The sequence below is a fragment of the Apteryx rowi genome, unplaced genomic scaffold, assembly GCF_003343035.1.
Source record: "Apteryx rowi isolate R43461 unplaced genomic scaffold, aptRow1 scaffold_130, whole genome shotgun sequence".
NCBI classification, from domain to species: domain Eukaryota; kingdom Metazoa; phylum Chordata; class Aves; order Apterygiformes; family Apterygidae; genus Apteryx; species Apteryx rowi.
In genome coordinates this window covers 203,544-222,592 of record NW_020447531.1, presented here as the reverse complement: position 1 = coordinate 222,592, position 19,049 = coordinate 203,544, and the positions used below count along the sequence as shown (strand labels likewise).

The 19,049-nt window shown below is 38.3% G+C and overlaps 2 protein-coding genes across 3 annotated transcripts in view; both read left to right on the top strand.

Annotated features, from left to right (window-relative positions):
* The window catches only part of TMEM70 (transmembrane protein 70), a 5,827-nt gene extending 3,182 nt beyond the window's left edge, over positions 1-2,645 (top strand). The window contains exons 3-4 of the mRNA XM_026056304.1: positions 486-597; positions 1,962-2,645. Of these exons, the coding sequence (XP_025912089.1) occupies positions 486-597; positions 1,962-2,410 (561 nt within the window). The 3' untranslated portion in view covers positions 2,411-2,645. The remainder of the gene's footprint in view (positions 1-485; positions 598-1,961) is intronic.
* Positions 2,646-10,458: 7,813 nt separating this feature from the next.
* Positions 10,459-18,544, top strand: LY96 (lymphocyte antigen 96). Of its 2 annotated transcripts, XM_026056278.1 has the most exons (6): positions 10,800-10,891; positions 11,087-11,202; positions 12,711-12,800; positions 13,377-13,505; positions 14,749-14,801; positions 17,842-18,544. In XM_026056278.1, exons 2-6 carry the CDS (start codon positions 11,175-11,177, stop codon positions 17,941-17,943), a joined length of 402 nt encoding a protein of 133 aa, XP_025912063.1. In that variant the 5' UTR covers positions 10,800-10,891; positions 11,087-11,174; the 3' UTR covers positions 17,944-18,544. The 2 variants fall into 2 exon arrangements, with proteins under 2 accessions (XP_025912062.1, XP_025912063.1); XM_026056277.1 differs by lacking the exon at positions 11,087-11,202 and having other exon boundaries at positions 10,459-10,891.
* Positions 18,545-19,049: the final 505 nt, after the last annotated feature.

Sequence of the window (19,049 nt, the reverse complement as noted above, 5' to 3'; positions counted from 1 at the left end):
AGCCGGGGGGGGGGGGTGACTGATCCCGCGTTCTCCGGTTTGCAGCATTTCCCTCTGCGTAAAGTATAGCCTGAAAGGGAAAGCTGAGGTTGCCGTGCGCGCTGCGCCGGCTGCTGACCTCCCTGGTGCCAGAYTCATTGGGGGATCGGGGCCGGAGCTGGGTTCCGGCTGGGGTTTAAGGGTTGAAGGCTGTGAGTGCCTCCCTGCAAAGCCGTCTGTAAGCGGATGGATTGCAAGATTAATATTTGCAAAGTGGTTTGCCAATATTTAAGGCTCTTTTAGGATAACTAAATGAAAGGTTGTTAAAATAATTAAGCAAAATGTTAGTTGAAGCTTGCTTGTGGTGTGCCTTGTAATGTAATTTAGCTTTCAGCCTCCAGCTTCAGGTGCAGGGAATGGGTTCAGCAACAGGAGAAGCTTCCTTTTTATATGAAAAGTAGATTGATGCTGATTTTCATTGGCCATGCGCTGCTTTTATCTTCTAGGTTACATCTTTCCAAGGGCTGGCTGTATGCAGCCTCAGCACATCCCCCCTTCCAGAACGCTCGGAACATGGAAGACTAATTTATAAAGGAAGTCTCGCCAAGGCAGTGTTAGGTATGTGCCCTGAAGTGATTTGCATTGCCTTTTTTTTTTTTTAACAATATTTAATAACTATAAAGTGTAACATTAAAGAAGGGAACATTCTTCTTCCGGTTGTGCTAAACCACAGATTCTTTGTGCAACAAAAAAAAGTTGTGGTCTTTGATGTTTGCTTCCACAGTTTGTACTGATTAATGTTAATATTATTTCCATATTTCAATCGATTTTTTTGGTCTCCAGTGAATCCTGCAGCTATCCTGCATCTCTCAGATCCCTCAGCCTGCTTCTGGAGTGCATTGTCCTACCCAGGAGCAAAGACTAGCTGTAGCTGCCACTTGCATTCTACGTACTTTCAAATATGACTGAAATGTTTCTGAAGTAGGCAGATAGTGTGATGAAACATGCTATCACTAATAAGACTTCCGTTGATCTCTCTTTGATCAATTTTCCAAAGACATAGTGAAAAGTAAACAATCAGATGTTTTTGATATGCGTTTTTTGATACACACCTTAAAGAGAAAGGAAGTATGCCTTAACATTTTCACAGCAGTTTAGACTACTGGTTCCTGTGGTGGCTGGGAACTGCAGGTGATCACAGTGGTGACTGTCCTTTAAACTGCAGGTAAAGATGACAGTGGAGTAGTCATTGTTGAATAAACTAGTTCTTAGGATTAACTGAAGTGGAGGACCAAGCACACTTCTCTTTGAAATGCACACTGAATGCCTACATTAGCTCTGGATGGAGAGCTAACCATGATTTAATTTACATATGCCAGTGACTGAAGTCAAATTCAAATTTCTTTTGAATTCAGTTTCCTATTTGTTAGACTAGCTTTATGTAACTACTGACTTAGTTTACTATAGGCAAGCAATTTGATTATATGTATTTCTTATTGTTACACCTCTGAATTACTCGAGAGGGAAATCCTTATTTTTCTGTGAAATATTTTCACCTCTTTTTTTTTTCTCCATCTGAACCTAAGATGATGGTTTCCTTTAGAAATGTACTGTGTCTGTGTAGTGAATACTTCATAGGTGTGCATAATAGCTAATAGTATAATAGCTGTGTTCATCATAGAAATAGAGCCAGCTCTACCAACATTAATAAAACCCAACATGAATATATAAACAAACCATAATAGTGGCAGGAAGAGAGGGCTGAACTTTCTGGTTCCTAGCAATGGCTTCATGTGTTCCTGGGTGTAAAAACAAAAAAAAAATCAACAGATAAACAAAAAGACTGAATTTTCAGTAATGTTAACTGTTCAACTAATGCAATGGATATATAAGAACAGAACATACGTAATTATAGAGATAATTTTACCCACAAGTATTAACCTTGTTTTTCTGTTTGTTGTTGTTGTTGTTGTTTTGTGCAGGTGTGAAATTTTTCTCTTATTCCACCAGCATATTCAACCTTTTCATGATGCCCTACATCATGCTCAAAACTGGTATTGGATTTGAAAGTCTGCTTGTACAAGCTGCCTTTTATGGCTTGATAGGTTTTTTTACATTTATAACACCAGTAACCTTGCATATCCTTACAAAAGGCTATGTGATTCGACTCTATTATAAAGCTGAAATGGACACATATACAGCCATTACATATAATGCAATCCTGGCAGAAAAAGCAACTGTCTTCCATCAGAAGGATGTAAAGATTCCAGACATCAGCAAGATGTTCACAACATTTTATGCTAAAACTAAATCAATGCTTGTTAATCCAATGCTTTTCCCAAATCCACAGGATTATGAACATCTCATGGGCTATGACAAACCTTTTTATTTTGACTTGGAGGAGGAAAAGGAAGCCACTGAAAGCAAATAATTTGAAGATAATGAATGTTACTATCATTATTTGTGGTGCAGTGCTACCTATGTGAAAGAATGTAAAATTCTGTAACATTTTTTTAAGTCTCAGATGCTGTTAGAGTTCTTCAGATGCATTTTGGAATGTATAAAAGCCCCCCAATTTTTTTTTTCTTTTATAACTTGTAAACAGTATGAGGGGTTTCTTCAGAGTTAATGACACAAAACACAGTAAAACAAATGCTTATATCTGTCTTGTGCTTGTTTGTTCTTGGCTTGATTTTCATCGTTAACTGTCCAGGAGAACTGTAAAATGCACGGGCTGTTCAATCTGTGCTGCAAACTCACCATCTCCATTTTAAAAGGAGTCTTTCATATGAAAAAATCATCAATACTCATTACCCATCAAGTACATAGTTACGTTTTTAAGGCTTAAAGATTAATTGCACTTAATGCAAAAAGACCAGGTTTTCTTGTTGATACTGCGTAGATGGTATAAAGGGCGTGGAGATGGCTTTCACTTCCCTCTGAGAACATCAGTAGCTGGGAGGAGTCTTCAGGTCAGCAGACAGGTGGTGTTGCTAGCTCCTTTGCCTGCAGACTTCTGGGGAGGATAGGAAGAATGGCTGAGTCTCAATAAACTCTAGCTATTCACATTTACTGCGTGGCCTCTTAAGCGAAAGGCCCACCAAGCAACTCTGTCTCCAGAGATGGAGAACAAGTGGTCTTTATCTTCTGTAGAGGGGGTGGGGGAAAAGCATTCTGGCATATCATCTGCTCTGTCAAAATACTGTCTAAAATGTGTGCTGTACTTCTACTGACTTAAAGAAAATACTAGCAGATGATGGTTAAAAATGGAATCCTTTGGATGGAAAATGGAAACTTTCCTTTAAAATGGCAACCTTGCTGGGGAAGCAAAAAGGAATCTTCTCTAGAGTACTGTTTAGATTTTCTGCCTTTAAAAATACCTCTCTATCTACTTATTTATTTATTTAGCTCTGCAAAGAAAGCCACCTTTAGCTCAATTAAAAAGAGGATTAGACCTTTGGATCTTTTTGCATGACTGGATTTGTTAGATTAGTTCCGCACTCTGAATATGAAATTGGATTTAAATGTTTTCAGCCCAAGCAGTTTTGTCATGTAAAGTGATGGATACTTGTTTTCAAATAATGAAAGGCCTAAATATTTTGAGGTTTAAAAAATTACTGAACTGAAATACAATATAAGCAAAATTCACATTAATCCTTTTGTATTACCAGTGTAATTTGTAATAAGTAAATCTGATGCTTGCTACTAATGAAGTCACCTTGATGCTGCAGATAAGGAAAAATAGTTACAACTGTCTTTACAGATGTTTCCTAAATTCTAACTGAGTAAAAAGAATGTATTTAAAAGTCTAAATGGCTTCTAAGACTACTATTTTAATGTCCTATCATAGAATGACACCATAGATCATATTAAAATAGCAGTATTTTTAAACGCTGTTGTTCTGACTATTGAAACTACCCTGGATATGTTTGCTGAGCGATTTAAAAGCAAATCAGCCCATCCAAATATTTTTGAGATATTTCTTTTGTGTTGGAACAGTCCCCATTAAGCCAGTAACTCTAGATAGGCAACCAAAAAAAGACAAAAAATATATTCCATACATTGTGCTGAAGACGTGAGGCCAGTAACACGCAATTCTGATCACTGTTTTTTAGTACCTGTGCTTATTGAAAATGATGTTTTACACCTAATTAAAAATAATCTTTTAATTCTTTCCATGTTTGATGTGTTCACTCCCTTCTTTTTGTGCTTGTAGATGAAGTTAATATAATCATCTTTAAATGCCAAATAGAGGGAGAACAGGAAAAAGAGTTYGCAAGAGAAGGGCCCAAAATTATATTTACAAACCCATGTAGACAAGAACAAAATCCTCAGCCTTTTCTTTTGATTGCAAAAAATTTTCACTGTTAAATTTGAGATTTTTGCTAATTCAGATTTAAGTAATAATAGTAATAGATTTGCATTCCAGTGGCTAAGTTTCTTTAAAAAAAAAAGTATAGAATTAAAATGGTATTTCTTTTGCCTGTTTGTCTTCAAGCAGAGAAATGCAGGTTAAGCTAGATGTCACACAGATGTTCTTCACTCCTTTTAGCAGACCAACCCATCCTTTCTCTGGATCCCAAAGTTCAGATGCGTTGCATAGTGCACTTCTGAGTGGGAGACTGAATGCTTCCTGTCCTTCTAAGCATTTGCTATGAAATGTATGCAAAGGAAAGCAGGCCCTCTTGCTACTAACAAATCCTGCAGTGAGTGTTTCAGTAAACTGAGATTGCTGTTAAGTAACTCCCAAAGCCTGATTAAGTATTGATTTTTAATATCAGCTCCACGTCCTTCACAATTCTATTAATATTGTAAACTAATTTTTTCTTGTTGTTTATTTTTCTTCTTTAGTTTAATACATTTGGTGAAAAACAGTTCTGGTCACAGAGGTATTACAAGTTGCTAACACTTCCCCTCTGGTAGTTCTTGACATTTTTTCTGGTGTAGGTAAGTTGTGTGCAACACGGAAGAAACAGGTAATTTATAAGACCTAAACAATGTGCTCATACATGTGGAGATTCTGAAGGAAATACTGATTTAGAGGCCCCGTCTTCTAAAATATGTGACCCACAAGCTGTCTTATTTGCAAGTCTACAGCTACTGTGGAAGTTGCCAGCTCCTGCAACCCTCCTAGTACCAGCCAGTCACTTGTCACTAGCAGCTGGGTCTCACATCTTACTCACTCTAGTGCTTGTTCCCCTCAATCTGGTGTGAAGAGCAGGAACATATGAAATGACTCAAACCTCCTTCCTGGACTCGTCTCCTATTCCAGCCTTTAGAGGTTCCACAGAAGGTCATAGACGACTGCTGTTTTTCCTAGGAAGACAGACAGGATATGTACTTACAGATTTTTCTTTCCACTCTCTGATTACATGTTGTTTTCTTGCCAGTGTTCCTTTCCCTTTTTCTCAAGGTTTTGGCTTTGTCCACAGTATTATTCATTAGTCCCTATCTGTTCGTAATCATAAAGTACAATGCTTCTTGTCATTTTTTAATTTTAATCTTTAAATTAAATTATCCTCAGCCCTCAGACTTTTCTTGCAAATGTAAGAATTTCTGATGAGAAAATTATCCCCTTAAGATACTTTAAAGATGTATCTTTAAAGCTCTGAGGTACTTCAAAGCCTTAACAACAGTCTCTAGAATTAAAAGATAACTAGTTTCACTTGAGCTTGTTTTATTATGAACCAGAGTCACTGCACTGACAAAGATGAAGAAAAGCTATGTAAGTCTTTCACACTGCAGAGAGTATAATCAAGGCAATGGAAACTTCATGAAATTCTATTTGTGCTATAAAAACTAAGAGCACACAGGTGAATAGTTATAATTGCTCAGTATAACTTAATAGGTGGAAACTTGGTAAGCGGCTGTAATTTGGTTGCCCTGGAGTTGTGTGCTTGTACCGTGAAGTTCTTCATGATCCCATGTACAGCATAGCTTCCTACAGCCCCACCAAGAAATGGAACAAATATGCTAGCTAAGAGCTAGATCCACTGATAAAAATAAGATTATCTGACAGCTGTACAGACCTAAGCTCAAAAGAGTGGCTATTTTATGCATGGAAAAAGAGAGAACAAGAGCAAACAGCCATAAAATGTGTCCAACCATGTCCATTCCTGGAATACCAATGGCAGACTGTGCTGCTGTGGTATCTGTTCTGGATATCAGCCTCAGGTAGGACATAACCCTTTCTCTCTCGTTACCCTCCGCTTTCTCCTCTTCCTGCCAAGTTTAATGGTTTAATATACTCTTTAGAGTACAACTATAAACTTTAATCTTAAACTTGGCTTGAAAAGAATAAACTATGAGCCTGTTGACATCAGGCAGAGGGTTATTTCAACATAATTGTTTCCACAGGATAGCACCTAGTCTGTATTTCACTTTACTTTAACAGTGTCCAGCGATTTAACTTAATACATTCGAATCAAACCAGGAAGCCAAAATGCATACAGCAGGTTTACCAATATGTTCAGAATAATGCTCGTCACTCCCTTTCTTCCTCTCCCAAATATTTTGTTGCTTTCTCAAATGCTACAGACTCACCACCAGATATCTGCTGTTGCATTGCTCTTGGACTGGCTCCTTGGCACCCATAAGCACATCATCAGCCATATACAGAGAAGGTGAATCGTATTTCTCTCTCTAGTCTCCCTGGTCATGACTTTTTGCTTAAACTATGCATAAAATATGCACTAAATAAACATTGTTGAAGATGGGATGAGAGGATTTAAGAAGGGAAATTTACCTGTGAATTGCTACAATTTTCTGTTCTCCGTGTTGACTGTCAGGCATGCTTTGTCATGTGAACAAATGCCTTATATTTTGTGTATAGTCCCTTTATATTGGAGTTATCTACAACAGCAATCCTAAACCCAAGATCAGAAGCAATAATCGTATCTGCTTCCACCTGCATAAAGATCTGCTTCAAAAACTGACACAAATGATCCTGCAAAGAAACTTAAATGATCATTTCCTCTTTTTCTATAAGATAAATAGAAAAACATCTTAAAAGAGTTTTCAATTAACATAAGGTTTTGGGAACTATGTGGTTACATCCCAAGAACGTGGACATAGTGGTGTCTTCTAGAAAGTGTATCTACATACTTGTCTCAAGGTTTATAATTCTCTCTAACACTTTGAAATGGAGTACTTTCCTCTGCTGTCCTGGAATACTGTTAATAATTTTTCTGTGATGGGATATTATGATAATGTATATTATAAATCTTTCCTGAGGGAGGTTTCAGTGACTTATAACTGCTCTTCAGGTCAAAGTACTCATCTGCAGCCAACAAACCAAATACAAAGCGATTATTTTGAAAAGCAATCACATATAAGCTAAGCACTTTTTAGATTTATTGAAAAAGAAAATAAAAATCTCATAAAATAGGGTAAGGTTTTTAAACATAAATCAGTGAGGAAGCTTAGTGTTAAACTTCTCCTCTCAGCAACTCAGATGCAGAGGAAATGAAAAGTCATAGGAATGAAGTTCTAAATTCTCTGGACTTGAATTTATTTTAGGCACTGCTAAAACCTGATATGAGAGTCAGTCCCTATCAAATGCAGTTACAAAGGATCTCAAAACAAGTGAAGTAAATTGTCACAAAACTCTAGTAAAATAACACTATTGTGTAGCTCTCCCCAATTCTCTTTCTCTCCTTTTCACCTTTCTCTCCTTTTCATCTTCCTCCTCAGAGTATATAAGAAAAAGATTACAGTAAAGAAACAATATTTAGTAAAAATAAAATGTAAATAAGTTTATGCCCTTCCTTTCCAGTGCCCTTTTATACTAACTTTAAAGGGCCAAAGCAGACCCCTCACACCTACAGTGCGCTGGTTTAGGGCTTTTGTCAACAAGCAGCACAGGAGTTCAGATATATGAATGCCATTGATAAGGGCATCAGAAGCCACATGCAACTAAACCTGAATTAGCTGAAAAGATGTAAAATGATTGAGATTATTTTGCTTTAAGAACAAATAGTCTTGACTTACACAGTAAAACTTCAGTAAAGAATAGCAGAGAATACAAAGCTTTTCCTAGCTATCTGTATAAGCCACCAGGGGGAACTCATTCCTCATCTATATCATTTATTGAAGCAAGTATCTGAAAAACGACCTATTCTAGATCCAGGTCTAGCAAGTCACAGGGTTCAGCTGAGAGCTTAATTTCATTTAAGCTAAAAGAGCTTTTATATAAAATCTCATAAATCTGCAGTGCTTTTTCCAGTCTGCCCCTGAGTTTAGCAGCCATTCAATGCTCAGGGCAGCAGAGCAAGTGCAAGTCCGGCATCAGAGGGACAGATGCGCTTCCAGTCGGGTGAGCTGTGCCGTACACGTCAACGCGGTACAGGCAGCGCGCTCTCATGCCTACTTAAAACTGACCTGTGACTTGCGCCGGATCTATTGGACCGACAGAAGACTCAGTGGAGAGCCTGCTTCTGCCTTCTTGCTGCTTAGACTTGCTGCCGATCAGCAGCTCTCAAATCAGTGGCCGCAGCTCTGTGATTAACAAGAAACCTTTTTTTGACATGGTGGCTGTACATGTACAAGGCAGCTACTCTTTAATGGCTGTTTTATTCCTCCTTCTCTTTTTGCCATTACCGAAGTCTTCCTGCTTTATTTTAGTTTCGTTATATATTTTACTATTTTTAGGCAAAATTTGGCCCTTTTGAAACATAACTCTATTGTTGCTATGATTACGAAGGGTTTGTATGCTTTATTATGTCCTGTCAAACAACAGCTAAAATCTGTGTGTGATGTATGTACTCTGGAGATCTGTCAGGAAAACTATGTAATTTTGAATTCAGACTTAAAAGCCAAATATTAGAACTTTCTTTCAGTTTTGAACTCTATTAGATAGTGCAGTTCTTTTTGTCACCTGTAGGAACATTTGAAAATACCAAAGAGAATTCTCTAATCTTATTAAATTTTGAAATTTTTATCTTCCATTGTGAATTATTACATTTATTAGTTCATCAGTTGGTACTTTTAAGTGCTTTTAATAGAACTCTCCTCATCTTCCTTAACTAGTCTGTGTACTCCCTTCTCCTTCTGGGCACAATCAGTTGAGTTTGCTGTGTATCTCTATTCCTAAGTTATCTTTTGTGTTAAATATGTTTGGGCTTCTGAAAGCTAATTTTTTAATCTTTTCCTACTTCACCTTTAATATGTGTAAAATATTCCCCTAGCATACACACAAGTTATGAGAATAAAAGCTACAAGTGCTTTTAGACACTATGTCAGAAAAATTAAATGTTATATTTGTTGCAAGTAATTTTTTTGAATTTCTTGCATAGCACAAAATTGAATACCTGTGTCTTGCATATATTGCTGCTTTTTCAATATCAACAAATACAGTTTCTGATCTATAAAGAGCCTGTGGACATATGTATAAATCAAGAAGGTAACTCATGAGAAAATAATTCAATTCATATAAGTTTCCGCATTTTATTATATTCAGAAAAAAACCCTATAATTTTATTTTTGTTCAGTTAGATGATGATTGTACTTTCTTGAATGAGGCATTGAACTTTTTTATCTATTTCCGTAGTTGGGACTAGCAGTATTGCTGATTTTGTGGAGTAAGAGCTGACCCAGTTTAGTCCACAGAGCTGATATAGCAGAAAAATGCAAAATAGATTATGTTATTTTTTGTGTATTGCACTGACAGACAAAAACAAGGGAGTCTAATTCCAAAAGTGCTCGAAAATTTTTTGTTTTATTGTTTCAGACACGAGTAGCAAAATCTGCAATTTAGACTATGTTTTTCACATAGTCCTACCCTATATTAAAATCAGACTCTTAATCTATCTTTAGTTATGACAGGGAGATTATGCTTTCCTATGAAAACATCTCAGTGAAAATTTGATAGCTTTTATTAACTGCATCCTGTTCAGTATCCTTCTGGCCACATGCCTGTGCACTGTATTGCCAAATTATTCAGTGTTTGGGCTTGGTGTTCTTCAGCTGATTGCATAGTGCAAGGTTCTCCCCCAGCCATTCCCAGGCAAAGCATGGGAACAGGCCAAAGGGGAGAGGGACACGGGAATCAGACTCATCAGTAGTAATTTTATGGATTTATAATTTTTTTTCATATTTTCACAGGAATATTGTTTTCACTATTTCACAGAAATATCACTGTGCTAGATACAGCTTTGAAGACCCTACCAGACAGTACAGAATGTTAGTGGTTCAAGTCAACAACACGTCAGATGATTGCATAAATTCCCATCCTTACCTACGCTTGGAAATATGTCATCTAATTAGACTCCTCCACAGTACCAGAATGCCCTTAAAGGATGGTGGGCTTGATATGACATTCATTCTGAAAGCTTGTGAAAAGTGTTGGCTAACATGTATGAATAAGAGAGTAGACTTGTTTTTCATCATTTGAATGTAGATTTTCTCTTTTTTATTTTGCATAGGAAACTTTGTGAGCCTTTGAAGTTATGCCTTAACAAATGTTAGTTCTGATGAGTCAACTAAACTTGTCTTTTACATGTTTCTGGCAATCACATTTTTAGTTTTTCTCACTTCCCTGTTTTATACAGCTTTCTCTTTCATTTTTCACTTGTGACTTGAGCTATATTGTCTGGACAAAATGTAACAACAAAGGCAGAAATTCTTTTTCTTCACAAATTTAGGATGATAAATCTGATTGATAGTGCTACAGGAGGATTAATTAAGATTGTAGAGAATTTGACAAAATAGCTGAAAGTTTCCTGAAGCCATGTGACTGAGGATGACTAGGCTTATTTTTTTGTTCCGCTTTCGCTGAAACGAAGCTTCTGTCAGATAGTATAGTAACCAAGACAAGTAACTATGTTTCAACTTTTTCTTTTCATTTTGTTCACCCCTGGACTTAGTGAATTGCTTTGTACATCGTCAGATCTAGAAATATCATATACCTTTTGTGGTAAGTAAAAGATGGCTTATTCTTTTTTTATATTGTGTTTGCACAGTAGTTACTGTAGCCTAAGGAAATGTGATTTTTCTCATTTGTTTCTTTGATGAATACAGAAAAATAAAAATAAGAAGCTCAGCTAGAGTGTATATCTGTTGGTAATTAGAGTGTATTTCTGTATTTCTGTTATTAATTACCATGTTACAGGAATTACACTGCACAGGCATAAATATTACCCCAGTGCTGGTTGCATCAGCTATGAGAAAAGAGAGGTTTACTACTAAGTAAAGCAGTCATGTTTTGCTTTAGGAAAAAATTAAAAGGTAAGAGATTTAAACTTGGTCTTTTAGTACTATATGATATAAATGATACACATGGATTTAACCAACACATTCAAATCAATAGCTTTAGGCATATGGGAAAAGAAAGGCCTAATGTGAGATTCTGTCAGGTTGGGGAATCAGTTATGTTCTGGGGCAACATTGCATGTCTCCTCTTCACTTGCCATATCTGTATTGTAGGCCATGGGATCTATGTAGTTTCCTACTGTTTTTTCATGGATTTTGCAATACCTAAGCACTGATGTCAGCAGACCTCTTGAACAGACTAAGTGTGCCCATGTGAACCCAACAGCAAGAAGGTGGGCTTTTGAGGAGGTATTTCACAAGGAAAGGGCCATGTCTTTTAAAAATCTGTGGGCATTATTAGTGTATATCACTTGTAAAATAGCTATATAAATTAAGGCACAAGAAGGAGTGTTTATTTTAAGTAATTTGCTTTACCTTAATACCCACTTTTTAAATTTAACAAGTGTAAAAGTTGCTATACTTAAGCTTGCAGATCAAGCCTTCAAGCCCACACTAGCTATGTTTACCCTTTTTCTGTCATAATTTCCCACACATTTGTTTCTGTCATAAGAAAATGGCTGCTGATTACCAAGAGTCAGTCAGCTTCCCTTTGCACATCCCTTGCTTTAATCCCCAACATACAAGGCAGCTCTGCTCCTTGTAAATCATCATGAAACCACTTTTGCTACCTCAGGTGGTCAGCAGCTTAGCATGCAGTTACACTCCTTCTCCCACCCTACCTGCAAACCCACAGTTGTTTAACATGAACACACTTGGAAAGCCAGAAGAAGCAACTTCTAGAATGAAAATAAAAGTACTGAATGGAATCCTTCCAAAGGCTGGCATTGAATGATGTTTTTTTAATGAAAATACCAGATAATGGGCTCTGAATTTGATTAGATATGAAGCATATGATGCTTCATCACACTGCATCTTCCACTGACATCTGCTTTGTGGATGTTGTACAACATTAGGTGGATCAGTCATAAAGCAAATCTACTCATAGTCTCATTTACTTTATTCTGGAAAATATGCTTGTCCATTAAAATCATATTTTCCTGTTCTTAGCAGGCTCCTACAATTTCCATGGTTAGTATAAGTAGGGATATTTTCATCAGAGGACCATGCTGACATAATGCTAATAAAAAACGTGATTTCAAATAGAAATAAAGGTACTTTTGCCTCTGCTTGTTTGCGTGCAAAATATCAGCCTAACAATGGATTTTTCTTACTACTTAATCTCAATTTAATATGATTTACTTTTGACTTCTAAGCATATGAATAGTCAGAAATATGATTTAAAACACATATTTACTGTTTGCTATGGATATTTTGTATTATATAATTTTACAATATGTACCTTATATTAAATATGTATTTAAAATATATGTGTTTATTATAACTGTGTATGCATGTATGCTTTTATTATTTTACTGGAGAAATCTATTCACACTAACTATATTAAACACTTTTTTGTCCTGTAGATTCTATAGCTCAGACCTTCGTGTTTAATATAACACCTTGCACCATGGTGAATAGATCAGTCTGGAATGTTGTTCTTACCTGGATTCCACGTAAGTCACTCCTTGCCAGAGAATTATTGTCTATAAATGCAAAAAATACAACACTAGCAAAAAGCTAACACTTCATTCTAAGTGTTAAACTATTTAGGAGAGCACATAAAGAATTGGTAATGTGATAGACAAAAAATATGATTTCTAAATCATCCATGGAAACCAGCGTGAGTTTGACTTGAGCAGTTACCGGAGCTCTGCACGCAGACTGGCATTGTACACTGGAACTGGAGACAGTTCAGGTGTGGTGTCTCTTGCAGTTCTCCTTCAAGCATTTATTTGGATTAGCTGTGGAGCTGAGTAAAAACTCTGTTATTTTTGTTGAAGAAATTAAAACAAAAGAAATTTGAAATTTTTCATTCATATATTTTTGGAAGATGGATTATTTTTGTTTAAAAATAGTTTTTGTTGTTCTGGAAATGACATCATTTAAGTTATTTATTTTTGTTAGTTTTGAGGGGGTCTTTAAACACAAATATTTTAAAGAAAAATATTTTTTTATCTAAATAGCATGTTTGTGTATATGTTTTTCCTCATTATCCACCACCTTTTTCTTATTTGCAATGTCTTAACTAGGAAGTGACATCACCTTTTTGAAGGCAGCCTTTAACATCTGGTATGATGGTGCCAGGGCATTAGACTGGAAAGAAGTTCTTTGTAGCGGAGCTGATGATGAATATGCTGTTTGTGGAGCATTGAAAGGAGGTCAGTGTAAATAATATGCAGTATCTTTCCCTTGCCTTGCAGACTGCCTCCATAAAAGAGGCAAAATCTGCCCCCTTTTTAAATACTTACCACTAAGATGATTTCTTAAGTGACTGTTTCATCAACCCGTGGAGGTAGATTTTTCTCTCCACGTTCTAGACCAATTCACATAGCTTGGCAGGAAAACCTAGAAAAGTAAAGGTGAACTTCTGTCAAAGCTAGCCACGCTACAGCACTTCAGCTGTTACAAAGGTGTCCTTTGCCCCTCTGCAGCTGGTCTAGCTCAGCTGCTGAACAGGGGAGTTATTTCTGGCTCCAAGAAGCAGCAGCTTAAGCTATTGAAAGACATCATGGTTCACCAAGCTAAGGGAGGCTTTGAGAACAAGGGGACTTGCCACAGCTTAAACTCAGATTGACTCTAACTTTAGTCAAGACACGTGGACCAGTTATTTGAACCCTGAGCTCCTGGCTTAGGTAACATAATTCAGAGCAAGCAGTTCTCCAAAGTCAGAATTCTGCTAAAACACGGAATCTAAATTTTGTGCTTTAATGTCTTTGTAGTGCGGTTTCCACCTCTGTAAAGTAGGATTAATAATATTCTTTACCTCATTATCACAATTTTATTGTTAATATCTCTAAAATGCCATGGCAATGGCTGGACTGCACACACAAACCTGAGAGGAGCCAGGGACACTACTAATCTCCAGAACACAGTTCATTTAAGTAAGTGGCAAGATGATGTTTTGATCATGTTCTCTACACAGACATATAATGCTTTTCCTTATTAGAGAAGAGTCAGTCCTGTCCTAGGGACTAACCAGCATTAACATGACACAGGTTCGGACCCAGAGAATTCATGATATCAGACTGCAAGCAAAAAAGACCAGGACAGAGGTCACAGTATGCAGTCCATGTTTCCCCTTTTTTTTTAAAGTGAATATCAACTCTGTGCAGTTATTTAGAACTACTATGACAGATTAAGTTATTGGAGGTATAAGTTGGATGGGTCTGTAGGGGATGTTGCAGTAGCATTGTGCTTAATTTTTATTTCCTAATGTGATTTAGACAAATAGACAGAGCTCTGGGAGAAGAAATAGCTGAAGGCTTTATCCTTTGTCAGAGTAAACAGCACTGGTGTTGTTACTGAGAGATATGGCACATTGTTTTGAAGTTATTTAGGGAGTTTGACTGATGGCTTCATGATTAAGTAACCATTTCTGTGATGATGATCCCTATTTTACAGAAACAGTTGCAACAACATTTGATATTAAAGGTGCAAGAGTGACATTTCCACAGGTACTTTCCAACATTTTATATAAAGAGATAACAATAGTAAAATAACGTACTTATATGTGTATATTTTCTGGAAAGGGATGTTCACCCAAACTGTAGAAAACAGCAAAAGGAAATGTAAGAAAACTTTCTCATGCTTGAAGTAATGACGCCAGAATGGTAGCGATTCTGGATTGATAGAGGTGCTCAGGTTATTCCTCTATGCATAGCTTTCCATAAACTTTATTTTGTGAAAGAAAAGACCGAAGGTATTAGTTAATGTCACACTAATTATTTTGTTTGTTTGGTAAATTATTGTGTTTACTTTAGCCTGTGGGGTAAATCCATCCATATTCTTTCTTCCTATTTGATCCATTCTCTTAGGTTCTCTTCACATTCTTGGCTGTTCCTCCCAGAAGCCTTTTTCAAAGATTTGAAAAGGGATAACAACATTCGAAAGTAAAAGCAGGGCTCCAGTGTTGAACCAGGAGCAGCACCAGTCCTCAAGTTAGCCCACTCTGATCCAACACCTGCCTCAGCAGCCTGAACTTTCCCAAGACCCTGACACTAGCCTTAGCATCACTCACCCAGGCATCCCTATTAATTCTCACAAATGTTGCTAAGGAGCTCCTGCTGGGAGAAAATCTCCAGCATCCCCTTCCTAATCCTTAATTTAAAGTTCATGGGCCTCTAATGGGATTGAACTCCTGCCCAGAATCCCTTCTAGCCCAGAGCTGTTAGTAGGCAGGAACCCCCCCTGCCAAAGGTCCTCTGAGAGATGAGGTGCTTATCTGTGCTTGTCTGACACTTCTTCATGGGACTCTGCCAGCTCAAGCACTAAACCTAACCATAGTCTTTACTGGAAACTGGAAACTCTTGCAAGCCTTCCAGTCTTTACATTAGTCCTAAGAGCCCTTCTGGTCCCAGATGCTCATCCCCAGCTTGTCATATCAGAAGAGGAAGGTGACAGGTGTCAAAGAGGTAGGGTGAGATCCGAGTTCAGCAGGGGTCACCAAGCTAACTTCTGTCCTGATGCTTACAAGAGACTCCTGTCTATATGAGGGTGTGGAGATAAAATATGTGGCTAGGAAACAGCTAAATCTAGGGTTATGTTGCTTTATGGATCAGACTGCTGGATGTAGATGAGCAAAATCCTAGGTTTGGAAAGAAAGCTGAACTAACATGAGGACTGATGTTGGTTTCTTTAGTGTCTACTATGAGAAAGCATGGCTGAGTTAGAGCTGAGCCTCTGGCTAAGATTGGGGCAAGCAGGATCCCACTTGTCAGGGAGCAGCACGAGGGGGCTACTCCACGAGGGAGGGAGCTGGGAGCTGAGGGTGACAACCAGGCCAGAAGGGCCATGCCTGCACCAACAGGGCACCATCCCACCATGCCCAGTGAGGCGAGCAGGGGAGGGCTGGTGACGGTGACCAGGGTCAACCTCAGCCACAGACAAGTCTGTAGTCATGAGACAGGTCCAAGGACAAACCAGAAAGTTAGGCCAGGGTCAGGAAAGAACAAGGCCAGGCACAGACATACCTACAACATATCTTAGACAGAGACTAAGAGCAAGGGCTGGAGCTTAAATGCAACTGCTGAGCAAGGTGGGGGATGGCCCAGCCAAGGCCTCTCACAGCTCCTTCTCCCATGGCTGATCCAAGGCCACATGGCTGTGCCGTGGCAGAGCTGGCCCTGGGCACAGGCAGCTAAAGCCCTAGGATGGGGGGAAGAGGTTGCAGACCCTGAGGATGCACTCATGGCCCTGAGACTATGATTTAGGATAGGGCCAAAAGGGCAGCTTGAGACCTCATGCTGAGAAACAGTCCTGGTTATATTTTGAGCAGGGACTGGAAGAAATGACTAGAGCTAAAGCTAACATTACAGTTGAGGTTATGTTTAGGCTCCAAACTTGTTAAGAACAGTCAGTTTCTTCAAAGCCTAGAATTAGAAAGAAGTGGTAGGCTATACCAAGGACAGTTGCTGGCAACATCACCTAGTTTCCTTATGTCTGGAACTAACAACACTCACTGAACTAGGACCAAAGCAAGGGTTAACTCTAGCATTAGGGTTAGAATCTAGTCCCTTAGGGCAGCACTCAAATACCTTCACTCTGTCTAACTTTTCCTGTTCTCTACCATGGGTCTTTCCTCCCACTCTTCTCTTTCTAGTACACTTCATCCTAATCCTGACATCATGTCCAAACTCAGGACAAATTTTTTGCCACTGGTAATACTGTGAGGTTGTTTCATCTTTTATCAAGCAGATATTTGATGTACTCATGTCATACGCTCACTAAAGTCAACCCATTTGGCAAGTGCCATTGAGGCTGAATGGAAATAACAAATATCCAGTACCTGATTATAGCTGAAAACAACAGAATAGACTGTCTAATGCAACAAACTCTATTACAAGACTCTGATCAGAAGCTGTGCAGCATGTAGCCTGGAGGATTCTCCTAGGACTGACCATAAAATACAGGGGCTATGGTTGCAACTACCTATGGTATATATATTTTGGGGGAAGAAGGTAGCAGAAAGCCAGCAGAAAGCAGAAGAAGTGTTGGTGTGTCTCAATCCCTGCTGGATCTAAACTATAAGGGCTAATGAGGTTATACAGCCTCACAGCAAGAACAAAAAAAAAAGCAGCACACTTGCCCATTGCTGCAGAACAAAGCCTGGTCTGTCAGCTCAGTTAATTCCTCTTTGTATGTCTATTTTGTCAGCTGGAGCAGCAATCCCAGGTCAGAACCATTAATCAAGAGGCCAGCTCTGGAAGGGGGAGCCAGAGCCCTTGGGAGCGCAGGACTCCTTGGCTTGGGAGAGAGCCCTGAGAAGTATAAGCCAGATCACAGCTTACGTTCATTAGTGTTGGGGTTGAGAAAAGGATGTGCAGTATTTTTTATGTGCATATGTATTTGAATATATTCATGATAACAATCACTGATGGGAATCTTTGTTTTTCCATCCTAACAGAAATAACATGAACCATGCTAACTAACTGCTTGGCCAGAAATGGGTAGCATTATGCACTGATTTTGTTTTTTTTTTTCTCTGCTTGCTTTTAGGCAAAGTATATTATTATTGTGCAAGGATTCTCTGATGATTCTGAAAAGAATATGCTCGTATGCCTAAATATCACCATGACAGTAAAACGAGAAGCTCTCTGAATGTGACAAATGTTACAAATTATTTCAGAACACACACATTCCTTCTGCAAGCAATTGGAATCTGATCTATGAAATAATAAGCACACTAATTATCCTAGGATAGAATACAGCATGTACTTTATGGAAGCTTACATGATGGATAGTCTTATCCATTTATAGCACTGCTGTAATCAGATGCTCAGCCAATGTGCACAAAATCTCTGGGAATCAGGCCTGCTGAGAGTGATTCTGAATGGATGTCAGACTGAGAACTGCGTTTCAATGCTGTGCCTTGAGTTATGAAAAAGCTGAGTACTTCAGACTGCACTAAACTAACACAAGAATTTTTGAAGTCCTGAGCTGCAAGAATTAGGTATTTACCAGGACTCAGTTTAAAACATGACAGCGTTTGAATCTAGAACCCTGTTTTTCCTACTAACGATAAAACTCGATTGTATGACCAACTTGAGAAACAGTTTTTGTGCTCCTGTTATCTTCTGATTATCTTTAAAGGCTTCATAATCTTCCCCTCTGTTTTCACCACAGGGAAAGAAAAGAGTAACAACTTGTTATCTCCTATTAGCTGATGTTAATAAAATCCAAAGCAAAATATGTTACCATATATGCTGTTTCAGTACCGCTGAATTAAGCCATCCAGAGCTATAACCTCAACCACACCGGCTTTTAGCTCGGGCACCGCAACGGTGCCGGTGCTGAGGCTGGAGCTGGCACCGCTGCGGCGTTGCGGGGTGGTGACTGATGGCCCCGGGCTGGGCTGTGATGGGGACCTGGGGGAGGCGAAACACATCTCTTTTCATACCCAACTCTCCGTCAGGACTTGCCTAGTGAAGTAAGACTTTTTCTTCTAATAGATGTACCTGTGATGAAGTTGTGTGCTGTGCTGTACCTAACCGTTTACTGCAAAATCCCTGGGAAAAAAACGAAAACAACAGAACAAACCAACCAACCAACCCTCTTGCAGGCTGCTAAATAAACTACCAATCTTGCAAATTAGTCGAAGTAAAAATTTTTCATTCACTTCAGCAGAGGCATCCTTCAAATTGGGTACCAGAAAAAAAAACAAAAACAGAACAAGACATGTAGACATTTGATTTTAGGTACTCAGT

Coding starts and splice junctions, on each gene's coding strand:
- LY96 (XM_026056277.1), top strand. CDS start 10,798: ATGTTTCAACTTTTTCTTTTCATTTTGTTCACCCCTGGACTTAGTGAA. Junction 12,801..13,376: donor TGTTCTTACCTGGATTCCAC/GTAAGTCACTCC, acceptor TGTCTTAACTAG/GAAGTGACATCACCTTTTTG. Junction 14,802..17,841: donor CAAGAGTGACATTTCCACAG/GTACTTTCCAAC, acceptor GCTTGCTTTTAG/GCAAAGTATATTATTATTGT.